The 21,993-nt window shown below is 32.0% G+C and overlaps 1 protein-coding gene across 4 annotated transcripts in view; it reads right to left on the bottom strand.

Moving 5' to 3' along the window:
- Window positions 1-21,570, bottom strand: part of LOC140452056 (centrosomin-like) — a 198,749-nt gene extending 177,179 nt beyond the window's left edge. For 2 of the 4 annotated variants that reach the window (XM_072546094.1, XM_072546117.1), the window contains exon 1: window positions 6,519-6,838. In XM_072546094.1, the coding sequence (XP_072402195.1) occupies window positions 6,519-6,601 (83 nt within the window). In that variant the 5' untranslated portion in view covers window positions 6,602-6,838. Of the gene's footprint in view, window positions 1-6,518; window positions 6,839-21,367 lie in introns of those variants that run through there. The other 2 variants (XM_072546102.1, XM_072546125.1) reach the window with 2 other exon arrangements.
- Between the last annotated feature and the right edge of the window lie 423 nt (window positions 21,571-21,993).

Raw genomic sequence — 21,993 nt, 5'->3', positions numbered from 1 at the left:
AAAAACCAAATAAGTTCTAACATATTTTCAACTCTATAAAACCACCACCAACCTGTAAAAAATTATTGTTTTATCTTATTTTTTGAAATTTTTTGATTTTTTTACTATTTTTATTAATAAAATTTTCTTTATATTATTTTGAAAGAATACAATGTTTGAAACCCAATGAAAAACCAATTTTATTTGTAAAAAACTTCTTTTCTTCTTCGGATTTTTTCTCATTATGAGTTCGCCGTTTTCGTCCTCTACAGGTAAGTAGGTGTCCTAACTGTAGTAGTATTTACTAGTAGTAGTATCAAAATTGGATATAACGAAAGTTTTTCTTATCTTCATATGGGGTTCTTCCCCTGTGCTGACATTGCTGACAAACAGTGCCATGCTCATTCACTTGTCAGTTGTCAGCACTCATGCAGTTTTATTGTCTGGCCCAGTAGCCGGTCCTTACCATCCCGTCTTCCTACCGATAAGAAAGTATGTATTTTCATTTTTCGTTAACATCTGGATGCCTACCTGTTTCTTTGACTTTCGCATATGGACGTCCTCAGGCCAACAACCTTTTAAAGTGAGTGTAAATTTTTAAATAGACTATTCCTTTTTTACAGTCAATTAGAGACATATTTGCATAATCCATTAAAGTATTAAATTTGTGCTCATTTTAATTATTAGGTGGTGACGTTTTTTTTTGAGAATTTTTATGTATTTAAATTAAAATGATACATTTCATATTATCGAAAGTTACATTTTTTTATTAATTATATGTTATGTGTCCTTGTTTTAGGATATAATACAATGAAAGACATGTAATTCATTTTATAATTAAATCTGTCATTAATTTGTTTACTACGAAGTTAAACTTTTACTAAAATCAGATTAGATCAGATCAGAATCACAGAGTCGTTTTTTACTAAAATAATAAATACTTTTATTAACAAAATGAAGCTATTGAGCAATGAATTAAAAAAAACGTACTTTAAAAAGTTTTGAAATCAAGAGTGAGTTCTCACTCAAATGATGATTATTTCGAGACACGGCTGAGAAACCTTCGAAGTGAGTGTTAAGGATGCTTCTCTGTGCTATTGAAATATGAAACGCTTTCAGTATGGAGATCATTTCTGTCAACATGAAGTATTACAGATAATTTCAGATATACAAATACATCTCAAAGCCAGAACATCTGATACCAAATTTTGGATTTTATTATCCACGTTTAATACAAAAAGTTCTTCAGTTAAGAAGAATATTCGGATCAACATACTTGTGCGAGTCTGCATTTTCAGAAACTAAGATAAATAGATCAAAATATCGCAATCGGCTAACAGACAAACATCTCACATCGTGCTTGCGGTTGGCACTCGGATGATAAGAACTGCCATGCTTCAGCATCGAAAGGAAATTAATGATTTAAGAAAATTATTAGTTTACAACTATTAGTATTAGATGCCTTAATTATAATATGCATTTATAAGCATTTACAATAAAAGCATTTTCTGAGCATCCCTGAAGATATCTTACCAACAATTAAACCTTCATTATTACACTTTTATACGTTCTTATTCTCCAAATTAGGATAGTTTGACTTATGGCACTTTTGAAGTGAAGGTGCGATGTATTAAACAAAATAAATAAAAACTATGAATGCGGGCATGATCCGTTTGTTTTAGAAATCGTTAAAACAATTATTCATTATAAAACAGTAAGAATAATTTCGTTATCAAAGCTGACAATAATACATATGCAGGTGGGACTGAAAGAATATGTTGTATATCTTACCAAAAAAATTATTGTAATGAAACCTTTCACGTGTAAGTCAAAGTTCGCAAAGTTCAAGAAGTTTTATAAAATCAATGAAATTTCAAAATGAGTTATAAGAATCATATTAAGCAAAGTTACAAGAAGTTCACAAGTGTTCCTGATGAGGAGTTGAATAACTCGAAACACGTATAGAATAATGGTGGAATTTCAATGTTACTCAGTTGGTTTAGGTTTATTATATTTCCTGTATTTGAGACATGTTGTGCAAGGGACGACGTTTTCTTCTTGAACATAAATTCTTCGATTTGTCTGTCCAATATATTATTCAACGTGGAGTCAAACTCGGAAAAGCACTGAAAGCACATATAGCACCCGCGGAAATTTCAAGTGTAATATATATATATATATATATATATATATATATATATATATATATATATAAGTAAATGAAATAATTATTCAAAATACGTAAACCTTTTTGGATACTGTATAAGTATTTACCTACATATTAAAGCCTGCATAACGAGTTCCATAAAAACGCGGTTGACAGAATGGTTTGTCGTTACTTACTCTCAATTGCCTAAGATTTCATGTCAAAATAAAATAATAAATAAATTTGTTATCACGTTTTTTTTTTTTTTAATTTTATACTAATTAAATTCTACAGATACCTTTATGTCTTATTCAGAATTATTTGTCAAAACTGTAATAAAGAAAAGATAATGAAGTGCAAGACAGTTAAAGTAGTGTTCAAAATAAGCTTGAAAAAAATATTTATCCAGGCACAATTATTTAAACCTATATAGAGACCAGGAGCTGGAGCTGGGTAAGACACGTGACACGACAAGACAACGAAAGATAGACGACAAACTTTGTATACTGGAGACAACGTGAATACAGTCCTAGTACAGGTCCTAGCACAAAACAGGGAAGAGTGTAGACCTCTTTCTCCAGGGAGGCTTTTGTCCAGAAGTGGATGTAAATAGGCTGAAAAAGAAACAAGGATGGAAATATAGTAGCTAGTAAGGAAAACATTAAGGGATGGGGAGAAAGTGTCAAGGATATACTACGCACTAATTATGATAACGTTGACTCGACCCTGCAAGTAAACCCTGATGAACAACAAAGCACCAGGAACTGACGAAATCCCGGCAGAACTCACAAGTATGTGGATGAGCACCTATCCAAGAAAGTTCACAAGATTATAGCAAGAGTATGGGAAGAAGAGCAAATGCCTGAGGAATGGAAAATCGGTTCGTTGTGCCCACTACACAATAAAGACGGCCACCTTGAATGTGACAATTACAGAGGGATAAAACTTTTGAACACAGTCTATAAGATACACTCTAACATAATTTACACACGTCTGAGCTCATACTCTGAGGGAATTATTGGCGGATATCAAAGTGAATTCAGACCTGGACGGTCAATAGTAGACCAGATTTTCGTATTAAGGCCGATCTTTGAAAAAACAGAGAATTTGAAATCGACACCTTTCACCTATTTGAAGATTTCAAAGCAGCATAGGATTGTGTTGTTGAAGCAAGGTATATGAAGCAATGCAACACTTTGGAACTCCTGTCAAACTGATAAGATTGGTAACGATAATAAAAAATTCAGTGTAAATAGAGGGCTGAGACTGCAAGCCTCTTTCTGATGATTTCTGCTAGGACGAAATACGTATAAGCGAATAAGCAGAGGCACTATGCGTGAAATTATATCTTAACTGTCTTTCTTTATCTTTATTCTCTTTATGAGTATAAGAAACTAGTTCACGAAAGAGTTCATGTCGGTAGATTCACCGTTTGTTTTGTCTTGTAAATTGTAGAAGGCACGAAAAATTATCATTTTAAAACAAAACTTCTTAAAACCGACTTGTGAATCATCTCTGTCTGTACATAAAGAAATCTTTATTATCCTCCTTCATTTTGATAATTGGTAATTTATCACGACAAATTAAGTTATCCTTTTTTCCTTTATTCTATCAATATGTAAATAGACTTGGGTTTGTGATTTAATACCATATATCAAGGATAGGCTTCTATGTAAACACATTTTAATACATAGGCCCTGTATATTTCTTCACGCGGTTTTGTAATATACTGATACCATTTTGGTGCAGTTGTTTCCTTGGTGTTGACGTTAGCTGGCGTATTTTCTTTTCACTGGTTATTTATACTGCTGTATGTCTGTGATAAAGATGCAGCCGGTCTTCACAAACTCGCAAGATAAGTTTATTGACACCGTTTTGTTTTTATACGTTTCCTTTATCAAGCAATTTGATATAAAAAGAAAAAATAAGTATAAGTTTGTTTTAATAATTATATAGATATTACTGTATATATTCTAAACATAAATATCAAAGAAAAATGGCCATTATTTTTTATAAAAATATTAATTGAACTATATAACTGATGCTATAGATGAGCGGGTAGATGAAACGTCCTGTTAATAACAATTATAATATAAACCATCCAAATCGAGAAATAAAATGAAAAAATTAAAGCCCTCGATGAGTGTCAGCAGAACGAGTAAAAAAAAATTAGCAGGTACATTTCTATAAAGACGGAAAAAAGACCTAGAATAGGATGGACAAAAAAAGGGAGGACGTTAAAAGCCTATTTCCTTCATACATATCTAATTTCTTTCTAATACACTTAATTTGCCTTATTATCCTTTTATTTTATATTTGGCTTTTGCCTTTCCATGAGCTTTTATGTTTTCTTTATTACATGAATAATTACCTTTATAAAATTCCAGACTTATGGCATAAGTATTTTTTGTTCTTAAGGATTATAACCCAATTAAGCCATCGTCAATTTTGCTTAGTTGCACTAAATAGATCCACTAAAATATTTATGGCAGCTGTGTAACCTAGAATGCATACAATGAAATCGGGTAGTGACCAATATTCCATGAGTACACAGGCGAGTGAAATGGAAACAACGTGCCGTACATATGTGGATAAAAAAGAAAAAAATTGGTGGTTATCTGTGAGATAAAAACAAATTATCAAGTCGGTGTATGAGGGATTCTATGTAGAAGAAATATAGAAATAAATCCGGAAACTAATTGTCGAAACCAAATTCAGATTTCTGCTTTAATCTGTGCCTTCTAAGAATTGCAAGGTACAACAGACGTTGTTGTAATTAGAGTAGGGGAATCTAAAATTGCATTCCACAACATATCTCCTCAACAAAGCAAAAATCCTTAGCGAATTGGTTTCTAGTACACATAAAGAGTATACTGAAATAAAAGGAAAGACAGTTAAGATTTGATTTTACGTATAGTGCGTCTGTATATCCGCTTATACGTATTTCATCCTAAAAGGAATCTTCGGAGCGGCTATTTACAAAAGGAATACAAAAGATTTTATAAAGGTGTTAAAAAAATAAACGAGGTGCAATTTTTCCATTTTTTATGATTCTCGCGAGATCAATATAATCTACCCCTTTCATTGCCTGGCCACTATGAAGTTTCGACTACTAGAGCCTAACTTTCAAGACCTATAGCATGAAATTTTAGATTTGAATTTTGGCAATAAATGTGAGGTATTTAAAATATGCTTAAAAAACACTAGTACGTTTTTCCTTCTACTATAAACTTCACCCAAAACCGTCTTGGTGGAGGCATTTTCCGTGACGTGCGATTGTTTGTAATGTAAATCATTAAATTCTGCGTTTTTTATTCATATTTCAAATGCCTCATATTTGTTGCCACAAACCAAAATCGAAATTTCATGCCATAAGTTTTAAAGATTGATCTATAGAAATGGAAATTTTACTACGACTGGTCATTGAAAGTGATGAATTCTATTGATCCCATGAGAATCGTAAAAAATGGCAAAAAAAGCGCTACGTTTATTTATTTAACACCTTTTAAAAAACTGGGTTTGTTCGCGGCGAAATACAAAAGCTGCATACGAAAGCTGCACTATTTACCTTTAAAACACAACTTCCGTCGAAAATGCATTTTTTACCGTCGATCTGATACAAATTTTATTGAACATTGATTTCGCGCACGTAACTGACATTACAAGTGTTGTTTCTGAGAGAACGGTTCATTCTGCACAAAAAGTGCTAATTACCATTTTTGTTTCAATATCTCAGCTATATTTTTTTATTTGAAACATTTTTTTCTACGGCTTACAGATTCTAGGTAAATCGATTTTTTGCGTTTTTATCCCTCTACGAGGGGAATTTTAGGGGGAGACCAGGGGGTAAAAGTGGTAAACTTTTTTGCATCTTTTTGGGGTCCCAAAATTAATATTCTCGGCAAAATTCAGCTACCGTGAGAAATAAAAACGCACTCACTCACTGTTTATGTATAATAAGTTTTAATTAAATTACTCACTCACAGATATAATAATAATTAGTCAAATTATTCAGTCAAATTCTTTGGAGCCTGTGAGTTTCATTATTGTAACAAGATAATTCGACAAATAGACTCTATATATTGCTAAACTATATTATAGAGTGAATTATGTAGAGTAATCTGTATTATAGATAATATAAAAATAGTTAATAGTTTAAAACAAATATAAATAATTTCAAAATTTCGTCTTAACATATTTTTTATAAATGTTTTTGTACAACGATCCAAAATGAGCCTAACGATCTACATCCTCTTCAGCATTATCAAAATAAAAGAATTAGTAAATTAATGATGTAACAGACGGATCTGAGAGAGGCGCACATTTTGTTGCTCTCCCTGTGTATGTATTTTTAAATATCCGGATCCCAAGTTGATAATTAAAAGAAACTTACCAAAAGGGAATGACTGGAGGGCTCGCGGCACTAGATGGTCTCTTTGGGGTACCCGAATGTTCCCCAAAATGAAAAAAAGACATCGTGAACGCAAATACAAGGTAAACTAAACTTGCCAGTGTCTTTGAAAAGTAAAAAAATTCACACCTTAATTCATTGTCTAACGAAAAACTACACGATAGTCATAACGAAAAAACCGAACAAACAGTAACCAAATAATTGTTTATCATATTGACGGATAACAACGCGGTAAGTAAACAAAAACTTAACGTCACGCGCTCCTCACTCCAACACTAACAACGATCAACTCTAGACTGAGAGAGAAGAGAATCCCTACCTAGACGGGCGCACGCACGATGCTTCAATTCGAAAATATAACAGACTCTCTGGCTCATGGACCAGCCGAGCTGCGCCGGGATTCGCCATGTTTCTTCCAAAGATCGATCAGTTAAGAAAGGAAGGAAAAAAGTTACGTAAGTCGTCGATAGGACAAATTGTGGAAAGATGAATATTGATTTCTAGGGGTAGTAAGAGCCACGTGTATTTTGATTTCCGGGCAAAAGAGTGACAAATATCACTAATATATCACTATGAAATATATAAATATCACTATGATGTGTATTTTATTAATTTTATTATTGTCAATATATGTACAATATGTAGGTAATACAAAAGTAATAATTGTCATAAAAATGTCGAAATAGAGTATCCAGTAAATTTTAAAGCGGCGGATCCTCTATTCACTACAAACAGCAGACAATCTAGAAATAAGTAGCATTTGGTAAATTATTGTTCTACCTTCTGTCGAAATTATGAAAATATACCTCAAAATATATTATGGGAAGCTCTATAAGCAGCAAATATTAAAACTAAAAGCGGCATAAGTTTAAAAAAGTCTTCGTGCATATTTTCTACTTGTCCATACCAACGTAATGCGATTTTTTATATTTCTAGTAATAAAAATTACTTTATATCCATTTCTCGTCATATTCTTTCTACATTCTATCAAATTGGCGTATTTGCAAGCGCCATATGTCGTCTTATAAAATCAAGTCTTAAGTCCACCGTACGGATTTTATTTGGTATTGTTTCTGTAAGTGGATATGCCTCACTTCCGTGAAGCTTTCTGCCATACTAGGAAATATTAGTTTCTTTGTCTTTTTCTTAATGTACTTTCATTCCATAATACTCCATATAGCGATCTAGTTGTTAATTTTCAGATCTTATTCTATTTTATATGTCATGTTGTCATTTATAGATTTTCAAAAAGCACATGGAGTATGGTAAGTGATACTGTGTGATTGGCGATGAACAATGTAGGGGTAGCAAGTGAGATTGATTTAACTAAAATATGCATCGAGAATTCAATGATCAAGGTCAGAGTCGGGAAATATGGCCTTTAAATAAGCCAACATAGAGTTTTAAGTATTCCCAGGCTAGGACCCTAATGAGTTTGAACACAGATCACAAATACACTGCAGGAATTAGTGCCACCAAAGCAAACGAAATATTTGCACATTAACCGTAGACCAAAGATTGTAAAATAACTCCATTATCTGGGGACTTATATAACTCACGAAATAGGGACACGAATACCAAAAGTTAACAGGGGCTTCTAGATTTACTGAAATAAAAGATGCTGTCGAAATCGTCGAAGGTCCGAATATACAGAATAGTAATAAGGCTAGTCATCATATACGGCTCAGTAACCTGGACCATCACGAAACACAACGAACTACTTACTAAAGGCGTTTTGAACGCAACATGCTGAGAAAAATGTATAGACCTATATTTGATAGGATAACTAGGCACTATCGAATGAAAACAAATTAAGAATTGGAAAGCATGTACAACCAACCAAGCTTAATCTACGAGATAAAAACCCAGATGCTTAGGTGGGCAGATATGCAGCCCATAATGAACGTTAATCAAACGGATATGAGAGAAGGATTCAATTGGCAAGAATCCTTTAGGTCTTAAGTCAAATAGAGTGATATATTAAATTATTTAAATACCATGAGAATACAAGATTGGAGAAAAACTATGATGGACCGAAGTAGATGGAGGCAAAACGTATAGGCAGAAAAGACTGCCTATACCTCGTTATTATTACTTATATGTATTTAAGTTTTATATGTTGTTTAATTTTGTTGATGTTGATTTTCAAACTCAAATTTTCTTTAGAATAAAGCATAACCAAAGATCAGTGAAAGGGTTTATACCATCGAGCAAAAAGACAAAAGAGGGAATCTAATCGTTATGAAAAGGCGACCAAAAAAGTGGCCTCTGATGGCGGACATATCCGGAAATGCGAATGCGCCAAATTTAAATTTTCCGACACTTATTAACAGTAGCTATAAAATAGTTTTCAGAATGTGTCTTAGACGAGAAAAATTTAATTAAATATTAACGATAACAGTCTAAAATGTGAAACAATTGTTAAAAAACTTCAATATAAATAAGATTTCATGTGACAGTTGGGACAAATAATAACATAACCCAACTAAATTTGATTTCTTAAACAAGGAAAGACTCTCTTTCCTTGTTTAATTTGGCCTCTCAAGATGGCACTTCCTGTCTAACAATATTTTTGCCCCCACTACCTTTACATTCCCTCTTTTGTCTTTTTGCTCGATGGTTTATACCGATAACAAACAGAATTCTACTTATGAAATTAAAAGGAAAGGAAAAGATGGAAAGTAGTAGGCAAATATGGACTAGGAACACGTAATGCGAGAGGAGAGAGGCTAGTTCAGTTATGCAAGGAAAACGAAGTCATTATCAACAATACATGGTACAAACTACCAGTCCGAAGAATATACACCTGGAAAGCCCCTAGAGATGACGGTGAGAACATAGTAAGAAAACAGATTGATTACATCATTATAAACTAAAGATTCCGATAAGTAAGTATCGACTATAGCTTATCCAGGGGCAGATAGTAAGTGACCACAACCTTGTTTTAGCAGACATCAAACTGAAAGTAAAGAAAATAAAAATAGCCACCAAAACACCTAGAATAAATCTAAGAATACTAAAAAAGCTGATCTCCGGCAACATATCAAAAAAAAAATACAAAACGAAGTCCAGAAAGTTGAAAGACAAGGACAACTTAACGCTACAGAAAAATGAAGAGAGCTAGAGAAGATCCCGAGAAACACTATACAACAACACCTGGAGGCCGATACAATCCCTAAAAGCAAACAATGGATAACACAAGAAATAAAGTCATTGATAAAGGAAAGGAGTAAATACAAGAATAAACAAGAACAACAATACGAGTAAATAAAACAATCAAACAGAAAATCAAAGAAACGAGGGAATTGTGGCTATCAGAAAAATGTGCAGAAATAGAAATATTAGAAAAACAACATGACAGCTTTAACATATACAGAAAAATTAAAGAAACAGCTGGCATATACATAAAAAGAAATATTGGAAACATAATGGATAAAAACAACGAACTAATAATTGAAAGCGCAGAGAAAATAAATAAATAAGAAGAATATATAAAAGAGCTATTTGAAAACGACGAAAGAATGGAGACAATAGAACCAAGACGTAGAAATGGACCTGCAATTATCAGAGAGGAAATTAAAAAAGCACTAAAAGGTATAAAAAATGATAGAGCCATGGGACCGGTTGAAATAACTACAGAAATCTTAAGACTACTAACAGAGAACCACATTGATATCCTAGTAGAATTATTCAATGAAATTTACTATACCCGAGAAATTCAGAAGGAATGGCTAATATCTGAGTTCATCCCATTACCCAAAAAAACTCAATACAATGAAAGGTGAAGAATATAGAACGATCAGCTCGATGAACCATGTTTTCTTGCGAGTGATACATGAACGTGTCTACAAAAAACTAGACGATAGAATAACAGGAAACCAACTGGGATTTAGAAAAGGCTTTGGCACTAGAGAGGCATTATTTATTATACAAACACTCATAGAACGATGTCAAGATGTCAATTGTAACGTATTCATATGCCCAGTTGACTTTGAGAAACCCTTCGACAAAATATAACACAGCAAGCTGTAAAACATACATATTTATTGTAAAACATGTTGGTAAGAGCAAGATTGAAGACAAAACAAAGTACCCAGATATAATTACTTGGGATGTGAATTAAATGAGCAATGGGACAGCAGCCTTGAAATAAAGCGACGCATTGTGAAAAATATCATGGACACAACACGTAACAAACACGGAAATATTAAAAGGATGAAAAAAAAAGAAATACTCAACACTATAAACGAAAGAAAAATGAGCTACTTTGGTCACATACTAAAAAATTAAAAATATGGGTTAATGCGATTGGTTATACAAGGGAAAGTGGAAAAGTGGACCAGGTAGACAACGCACATCTTACTTGAAACATTTAAAGCAGTGGAGTGAAAAACCGACGTAAAACCGTCGGTTCTAGTTACGTAACTAGTCGTTATTACTAAAGCTTTAGCCAGAAGGTTACAGGAATGGAAGGTGTACAATAAGTCAATTGGTCAACAATAAACGGCTTCCGAAAAAAGGCAGCTTCGGCAGCACATATTGTTGCTATGAAAAAGTTCGGTGTAGTGTTGATACAAGAGTTTACAAGAACCAAAGAGGAGGTTTGTCAGACACTAGTGGCGAGGTTATAATAGCCGATCTGTCGAACTCCCGAGGACCTGTATCAATTTCAAACGACATATTAAAACACTGTCATGATGAATTTCCATTCTAGTGATTTAACGACGGTAAATATGAAGATCACAGAGGAAGGGAGTATAAAGAAGATAATTCTTAGATCACCATACCTTTTATACGATCCCAAACAACCACCATCAAATTTGTAGTTGGAATAGGTAGTGAGAGACTGCTGGATAAATGAACTGCATTTATTGATCACCGACTGTAATGCGAATGCGCACCATCTGACTTGGGGTAGTACACACACCCATGAAAGAGATGAGTCATTACTACAGTTTGTTAGGGAACATAATTTCGACATAATACTAGGAAACAAACTAACTTTCGTAAATTCACAAAGAAAGAAGGTAGTTAACAGTGGCCACTACCCACGATGGCTAAAACTGTTCAAAACTAGCATGAGTCAGATCAGATGTCTTGTTCGTTCAGACCATCGACACATCTATTTTGAAATAACAGGTAATGAGCCTATCCCCTCGTAAAATAGACTGAGAATCCTAGCAATCAGACCTGGAGATGCTGAGATATGCCAACAGGAAAGTATCCTGGTGGAATGAAAACCTTGGAAATCAAAGGACAGAAAGCAGGTGAAAATTTAATTTCGCCAAAAGATCAGATAAGTATTTTCTCACTTCAAAAGGAGTCAGATGAATATGCTCAGAATTTTTCACAGTACATTTTTCTGAGTTCAAAATAAAATTGATATCACTAGACACATGGCAGCAGACTGTTCTGGAGATCATAAATTATGGTTCTAGGAAAAACGAGCATGTGGCAAAAGAAGTGTATATAAACTCATTTATTATATATAAATATAAATGCATGCAAGAATATGTATACAATTTTAAATGTTAAAGTTCTAGAGATGTTCTTCTCCTTTGTGAGTTTTATGAAGTCCCCTTGAAAGTGGCGATTAACATGGCGAAACCCAGTGTGTCTTGAGCTGTTCTAACAGTCGTTGAAATGTTCTAAAGATATAGACAGAATATTCAGTTGATCACAGCATAAAATGAACTTAGACGATCTTAACAAAAAATATTCTTAGAAATGTTTAACGTTTAAAAAGCAGATTAGCATTTTTCTACAGACGGATTGGTTATTTCCTCTCATTATTGGATGTTCATTTTGGTGAAATGCCATCGATTTAACTGCAGGTTTAAGAGAAGATTTTGGTTTCATTCAATAAACCGTGACGCAGATTATATCAAAACATTTGAAAGATTCTACGAAAAGTTAAGAAAGATGAGAATCAGCTATTTCCATAGTTTCATGTTTCCCCCCACGGACTTTTGTTCTACTCAAAAATTAATAACTCGTGGTTTATTGTTTCTCGGAACAAGGATACAATACTAGACTATTTCTCGGTTGCTATCCGATAAAAAAATGTGCGATTTCATAACGTTATGTACTTTGCAATACATTTATATTAAATTTGTTTAGTATAGACTTAATATTGACATAATTAATACTTTACCAACCTATAACAATTGTATCATTCTCTTTTTCCTATTTTTTAGTGGTTAAGTAACTCGTTGACATTGGACCTGATGATGGGCTGAATTTATAGAGCCAGAAACTGCTCGTCTAAGTTACAATAAAATCCATTGTAACTCTTTTTCTTTTTTACCTTTTTTTAAGAAACAGTTAAAAAGTTAAACAATGCAGAAAATGCGTTAACAGCATACTCTGGTAATAATATCTAAGAATGTAATGAAAAGTTGTGAGTAAAGTTAGGAGATATAAACAAAATAGGTGTAACAGTTATATATAATCTTTTTAGAACAAAAAAAAACAAGTGAAACATTAGAAGCAAAACAGACTGAAAGTTGTTGAATGACAATGACTACCAAAAACACCATATAGGACCAATAAGGTTTAATCAGTTAATATGATAGAATTGTTAACAGGAACCCAAGCAGTTAGATAGACAAGAGTATGGTTAAAATTTTGTGTATAGAATTAGTGTAGAACCATTGATAAAAGCACTAATTGGAGTAGCATTTGAAAATTAAATATCTTGCATAGCCACTTCTGTAGAATGATATTCTAATAGAAACCAAATAGCTTCAGAATCATATTTTAAATATGGCATTGAAGCTGAATATTGTTTTTGTGACAATATTTTTAAAGCTTTCAATAAAAAAATTATATCCGAAAATGGTGTAAAAAAACACACGAAAAAACAAAAACTCAACACTTTTCGAATGCTTGTTCCGTCGAGGCAGTATTTAATTCCAGAACGTCTGGCTGATTTTCGAGAAGAACATCCTGAATTAGTTTTAACGATTTTTACAGTGTTTAGCCAAACTACTGAAAATATTGAAGCTGTTCAGGATATTATTGATCATAATTCAAAATATCAATGGCTGTAATGCAGAGTGGAGTTAATTAGACTTAAACAAATCATTTAAATTCCACAGGCCATTGTAACTACCAATCTTCTCGGTAGTATTCATTAAAAATCAGTGCAAATTTAATAAATGTTAAGATTAATAAATCACATGATATTAACAAATTATTTTGAGATATGTAGTAATAATTGCATAGAAAAATGAACGCTGCTCCCGAAACCCACGAGATACGCTAGTGAATGTCTTTATCTAAAAAGGGATGCTACTTTATTAAAACATGTGTAGGCATAAAAGGAAAAAGAAAGGACAGGAAGACATGTATTGTTCTTAAGAGCGCCTCATTGAATCGAACGAAATACATAATGGGAAATTGATATAGATCAACTAATTACCAGGAAAAAAAGTACTTCGTTTAAATTTGGTACTCTGATAAAAAATATAATTAAAGATTAAATATAAAACTGGAGAATCCGACATAAGTGGTAAAGTCGGTCTGTGATACCGACCAGTAGCGCACCTAGAATTTTCCTCTGGGGGGGGGGGGTTGGTTGGGCACCGACTTTTTTTTATGCCACCTCCATTATTTTGAGTCCTTAAAATTTGTCAGAATAGTGCCCTGGGGGGGGGGGTTAACCCCCAAAACCCCCCTTGGGTGCGCCACTTATACCGACGTTAAATATAATATAAATACCATAAAAAGATAATTGATTATAGAAAAAAATCTGTGCTTTGTTTAATGAAGTTAAAAAGTCCGATGTATCAACTTAATCGATGTATAATTATTATTTAAATTTTTCCCACAATTTATTTTATAAATTATTTAAAAAAAAATTAAGCAGGCAAGCAAGGAGTGATCTATACCTACTGGAAGCTACATTTAACAGCAAAGGAATAGAAATAAAAACACAGAAGACAAAGATAATAAATACAAGAAAATAATTAAAATACATAAACTAAAAGAACAACAAAAAATCAGATATAAGGAGGAGATAGAGAAGAAAATAGACAAAGAAGGAGAAGTAATTACTATTTAAATGGGAATAAGCCACAATTAAAGGTTAAAGTAAGTTTATTGACGTTTCAATTTTCACTTCGGAAATCGTTCCCAAAATACAAACATTAGTTTAGTAATGTTTGTATTTAGTACTTAAAGAAAGCATTTAATAGAATAAGACATATAATATGTAATACATAATATGCAATACATCTTTTGTATAATAGAGAGATTCCGCTAGATATTACAAAAACAATTGAAAACAACAAGATGGAAGTCGAAATATATAGACAACTTACGAAACCTATAGATACAGGCAATGGATAGTCATAAAGAGCGTCAACAAAGAAAGAGGATACAGAGTGGAGAACAATGAAATTAAAATTCTCTGTAACGCAGATGATATGAAGATAACCTTCAAAGAGTAGTTCACACATTTAACATGGAGCAAAATAATTTAACATGACGATTTCAACTTAGAAAACTAGAACAATAGTATTTAGTAAAGAACCAATAATATGTTAACTGGAAGTCGATGGAGTTAGCATTGAACAAATAATGGGAATAAAATATCTGGAGATTATACTGTCCAGCTATGGAGACGTTAAAAAAGAAATAAGAGATCAATTGCAAAGAGCAAATAGATTAGCAGGATGCCCAAATAATACTATATGGCGTAACCGACATATTAATATTAAGATGAAATCAAGAATATATAAGCCAGTATAAGACAATAATGACGTACGCATCAGAAACAAAACCCGACACAGCCAAAACACAGTGGATGCTGGAAACAGCAGAAATGAGAATACTCGGAAAAGTTACAGGAGACACGCTGAGAGACTGAATAAGGAGTGACGACATCAGACCAAATTTAATGTAAGGTGTAGTTGCTAAACTTGAACCTTGAGATAATTCTTAAGCTCTTGCTGTGAGAATGGTTACGAAAATTTGAAGTGAAAGTATTTTTTTTTTCAGATAAATAACAGCGTTGGTACTGACATAGTACAAAAATCGCAGTAAGTAAAATAATACATGTTTTAACATGAAAATCGGGCTGATATAAGAAGCATTAATAGAGCAAGTTATTGGAATATTATAAGGCTATATAAACGGAAAGTAGTTTGAATGCATAGATTCCAGTTACCCGATATAATTATATTGTAACTAATCAGTTACCGTTTATCTTTTGTTTTATCCTACTAAAAATGAAACATACAAGTACATAAAAGTAATAAGATTTAACTTTTCAAGACAATGGTGCGTAATTACCAGCGTTGACGTCGTACTTAACGTCATCAGATGGTGAAAAATATTCCCGAGAATCTCTTATCCATGCTGGTGAGGACATTAAAAATGGTAATACATAAATCCATGTAAGCCGCAGCCAAATTTTATAATGTTTCTAAGTAACCTTACGGCATTATGTTAAAGGTACAAGAGGAACTGATATTTTGGCTAAAGCTGGACACGGAGGTGGAGGAAAAAATGCTTTAACTAAGAAATCGGAAGAGCAACTAGCTTGTACATTAAATACTATGCAGATGTGGGAATATGGGCTCTCACGCGAAGACGAAAGAGTAGAAATTAAAAACAAAATTCAAAAATAATCGCCCTGGAAAACAAGAAATACAAATGGCTAGAAAAAAGCAAGAAAACCCTTGGACAATTTACGGTTTCTTTGATCTTCTGGAAGAAACTTTTGTAAGCCTGAAGTTACAGAATCGACCTGAATAAATATTTAACTACCATGAAACATCCTTCCCTAGTGCCCCTTCAAAAACAAAAATTATTGGATAACTGAATTAGTATATTGCTCAGCATTAGGCCAAAAATTGCCCTTGTTAACAATTGTTAAGAGAAAAAATGCCACTTCGGATAAGGGATGGATGACGACCTCAATATTTGCGAATCTGTTCAGAAAATGTTCTTTGCTGCACATACCAAATGAACGCTGCATCCTTTTAATTGTAGATGGGAATACAACCAATATTTCATGTGACATAATCCAGGAAGCTCTTTCTTGATAATGATATATTCATTATTTTAAAATTACCACCACACAAGGTCAGACAAAAAAGAGGAGAACTACTACACAACTAGAATGAAAGAGCACAGACAACAAGAAGATGTTTAAAGATGTAACAAGAGAATCGAAAATTCATAATCATAGGTGACGTTAAAAAGGATGTGAGACCAGCATTCAAATGTGATATTACTTACCATATGATTTCATTTAAAATTATTTTATAAAATAGCGCTAGTTCAGCATTTGTTATGACTTTTGACAAGCACTAAAAAGCCAGAAATTAATTAAGAATTAATTACCCTCACCATTCCTTGACTCATATATATATATATATATATATATATATATATATATATATATATATATATATATATATATATATATATATATATATATATTATATATATATATATTATATATATATATATATATATATATATATATAATACATATATATATATATATATATATATATATATATATATATATATAATACATCTTCTTCAGCCTTCATTCATCCATTGTTGGACATAGGCCTCCTCCAATTGTTTCCACGCTTCCCTATCTTTTGCAATTCTCATCCATTGTTTTCCAGCTACAGCTGTTATATCGTCTATCCATCTCTTTTTGGGTCTTCCCACGCTTCTTTTTGTTTCTCGAGGTCTCCAGAATGTCACTTTATGAGACCATCTGTTGGTGTCTTGTCTTGCTACATGTGCTACCCATTGCCATCTCAATGTCGCTATTTTTTCCATGATGTCGGTTACTTTAGTTCTTCGACATATTTCGGTGTTAGGAATTTTGTCTCTGAGGCTTATATTTAACATGGCCCTCTCCATGGCCCGTTGAGTTACTCTTAATTGTTCTGCCATTTTTCTTGTTATTGCCATAGTTTCCAATCCATAAGTTGCAACTGGTAGTATACAAGTGTCATAGGTTTTTCGTTTTAAGTGTATTGGGATTTTTCTGTCTTTTAAAATGAAGCTCAACTTCCCAAAAGCAGCCCATGATAATTGTGTCCTTCTTTTATCTATATATATATATATATATATATATATATATATATATATATATATATATATATATATATATATTAAACTTATTATTTAGTTATGAAAACATGCTACCCTCCTTAAGGGAATAATTATTGCTTTTTTTTCTTCCTAGTAAATTCCTGTTAAACTTAATATGCGAACCTCACAATACTTCTAGTTTGCTCATTGGAAATTAAATTTTGCTTTCTAAAACAATCAGTTTCTATCATTTTGAGTAAATCTATTTGTTTTACTTTTTTGTCGTATATGCAAAATTTCAAAATATGCTCCACTAAGGTTGCAATTCATTGATTAGAGTATAGGTTTTACTTAAATATCTTTGCCTGTTTTTAAGCATAAGTTTTCAGCATAAAGTTAGCATTCAGCTAACTTTAAATGATTTGTAGATTCCATATTTTTGTTTCAAATGTATTCATTTTTATGACAGTTATTTATAATATTGTTGCTGTTTATTGTTTGATATAGTTTACGATTCTTTATATTTAAATTTGAAACTGAATTGTAAAAATGAGTTCTCCTATTAATAAATAAAAACAATAATAATAAATAAAAATTAAATAAAAAATAAAAAGAAATTGCAAATATTTGTTTAATTTGCATAATAAGAATCACATGATTTTAAGTAAAATCTTATTCAGTGAAAAAACTATTCACTTGCTGGGGTTTATATTAGTTGAAACATAGCAAACAAATGAAAATCCACCCTTCCAAAGAAAGAATCATATCCAAACAAAATGTTCTATTAATGTTTGGGTTGGAATTATTGGCAACTAATCTTCCAAGACTGAATTTTAATAGTGCCGAATTCCTCAATTTTGATAATCACATGCAGGTATTATTTGGGGATATTCTTTTAAACTTATGTCATAACTTTTAGTTTATGCATGATAGTACACTAGCACATTATACATTGAAATTTTAAAATCACTTAAATTTACGCATTTCCACATTATATCCTTGTAGACACAAGGAAACCAAATAACTCCCAATTTTTAGTTAAAAGGAGATTTTACTGCCATCTATTAGCAATCGCCTATTCTAGAGATCCATTTATACTAGAAAAGCAGGTATCTCCCTGTTAAAAAATTTTACATGGTTTTCCATAGGATATTTATCATTTTTTTTTTATTCTATAGGTACAAAATGAATAGTGAGAATCTTTTAAGGGGAATGTTTATGGTAGAACTAGCAAAAAATAAACAAGAAAAATAATGTTCTGAACCTAAATTTCATTGAAAATATGCTACCATGCTTCAAAGATGTTACTGTGGTGCCAGTAGACTATACCTAGGATGAAAATGAGTTATCTGTTTTGAATTATACGCCAGAATTCATACCTTTCAATAATTCCAAGAAACTAGAAAATGATACATATATTGCAGAGGTTCGAAAAGAGACCACAATATTACACTTTTGGTTCTATTATTTTACTTTTTAATAGTTGTCATAAATTCGGATTACCTCATACAAGCCATTAAGGAAATCAGTTCAGCTGATGATTATTCAAGTGCAGTGACTGGTCATTATTGTTTTCAGGTCTTAAAGTCATAGACTCAAATTATTTTTTTATAAGCTGCCACAAATTCGAAGAAAACTGAATATGATAATAATGAAATTAGTTCAGCTGATAATAATTATGAACCAAGTGAATTCAGTGACGAAACTGAAGTGGGTGAGATTGAGCCCAATATTTTAACAACAAGGATGCATGTTACAGCAGATAGTGAAAACCCACAATTATTACCATTAGTTGATTAGAGTGGCAACAGATTAAAAACGCTGAAAAAGAGGAAGAGGGGTTCAGAAGAATGGCAAGCTAGTAGGCAAAAACTGAAAAGGGAGAAAGGTGAGAATTACTTAGAAGGAAAGAACATGGAGAGTGGAAATATGATGTGAAGAAACAAGGCTGATCTCTTAAACCACGTTTCTGTATACCTTCTAATAAATATCAGCAACTGAAATGTTCAACCATAACAGATAATCAAAGGGAACATGTTTTTAATAAGTTCTGGACCAGGGCATGGGCAGAAAAAAGAGTAGAAAGTATATCAAAAGTTGTTAGTATTTGAAGCACTAAAATGGAAGATGGAAAAAAAATGAAGATGTATCACAGAGGTCTAAGACAGTAAAATATTTTTGAAAATTGGAGAAGATAAACGAAGGGTATACAAAAAAATGTTTTTGTAAACTCTGAACCTTAAGGATTGGTTTGTTATAAATTGCAAACAAAAGATGATTCTGCTGTTACAGAAAATTTGGATAATGAACCACTACAAGCACTTAAAGGACTTCACCACAAGAAGGAGTTAGACAATATTTATTGTTTTTTAGATAGCCTATCAACAGCCTAAATGTGGTTCGCTACCTCGATACCATGTAGAAGTCTATTTTAAATCAAATAATCAAGTATCTCAACTTTATAAACTTACTAACTTTTATAAGTTAGAAGAAAGTTATAAGTTAAACATTTATAAGTTTTAGAAATACATGTGTACATTTAGTAATACAATAATAAAGGGCATACTATTATATTTTCAAGACAATACTTTTCTCAACTACTAATCATTAATAATTTCTAAATTATTATCAACAACCATTTAATAATCTAATTTACTAATACAGACTCCACAATATCACTATGAAAGAGGAACAAAAACTAAAAACGTAAGAGTGAATGTTCATAAGAATTATTGTTAAATTGCTTGCAGAAAAAAGTATTCCAATGCATTAATTTTAATTAAACTTTAAAAACACTACTATAGGACACATAACACAATGAGACAGAATATAGAACAAAGAAAAATTGCTATTTCATAAATGTACTCAAATTGAAGAATGTAGACTATACAATAGGAAAAGATCATTAAACAATACTGAAATACTAAGAGATGTAAGCTATGTTTCCCCATACAGATAAATAAGGAGAAAACAACATAAAAGTAGAGAACATAACTGCTTGCATGTGAAATATTTTCACTGGTTAATAAAGAAAAAATCACATTCCCCTTGGGTAGCAATGAACCTACAAAACCAATATGAACTTGTGGAATGTAACTTTAAGATGTACAAAGTAAACATTTCCAGAGCCCATAGTAAAATATAATATCCCCATACTAATCCCCAAGGCTCCAACAAAGATATGCCAGAAGAATATTAGCCAATTAAATTCTTCAATGCAGAAGTACCTATAAGCGACTAAAAAGCATAAAATCAAATTCAAATAATCCATGTATTATTATTTAAACTGTCAAACAACAAAAAATTTCAACAATTATTGACCACATAAACATACCACCAAAGAATATAGACGCTTATAAGCGTCTATATTCTTTGATACCACTTCAAAACTGATTTGGGTTATTAAATATTTTGTTTTTCAGACTGCTAATCAATATGACGATGCTAACTAATCATGTCTAAAAATTCGTTAAAAAATATATTTCAGTAAATATTATACAATTGTCGAGCTTCTTCAACGTGTAATCAAGTGTAATATAAGAAATACTGAAAAAAACAGTATGTCATTTAAAGATAGGTCGGTATGCCTAAAAACAACTTGATTCTATTTACTGAGAAAGTCAAAAAACAAACAAGATCAACTCTAAAATTAAATATAAACGGCTAATTACATTACACAGTTAATTCAAGAAGGTGCAAACATTCTGCAACGTTTTTTATGATGTCTGGAATTCCTCAAGGTAAAATAAAAGGATTAAACTTACGTCTCATCAGCCAAACTCACTGAACACTCCGTCTCCGTAGGTGGTGCACTTTCCGACATTTTTATATAATAGTCAGTCCTCTAAAAATCTGAAAACCCGACGTTAAAAAACTAAATTGAGGGCAAAACCAGAACGTTAGACAATTAACAACAAATGAAACCGTTGGTTAATCAATTTTGAAAATTTGACATGTTGTTTTGATTGGCCCGAAAATGGTTGTTATGGTAATAATATCAAAGTACCAACTCAATGAGAACAGTAGCGCCAACAGCAAGAGAAAGTTTATTCTCCTCTACTGGTTAGGTAATTAGTAATACAAAAAATTGTTTGACATTAAATAGGTGAAAATAGAGAATTTTCATTAAACATTAATTAATGAAAATCATAACCTAGTTAGAATAAATTTGGGTTGAGCTTTTAAAATTGAAATGTACCACTAGAAACCATTAATATACTTATTGCTCCAAAAACTTTGTTGTAAAAAATCATATTAACATTAACCGATCCGAGAGAAAAGCCCTGAAAGAACTTCAGTCAAATCCAAATCTAGTCATTTCTCCCATCCGATAAAGGAAATGCCACCGTCATCCTAAACACTTCTTCTTACGTTAAACTCTTAAACCTCA

Source organism: Diabrotica undecimpunctata, chromosome 1 (assembly GCF_040954645.1).
Source record: "Diabrotica undecimpunctata isolate CICGRU chromosome 1, icDiaUnde3, whole genome shotgun sequence".
Lineage (NCBI taxonomy): Eukaryota > Metazoa > Arthropoda > Insecta > Coleoptera > Chrysomelidae > Diabrotica > Diabrotica undecimpunctata.
This window is presented reverse-complemented; position numbering and strand designations above follow the sequence as displayed.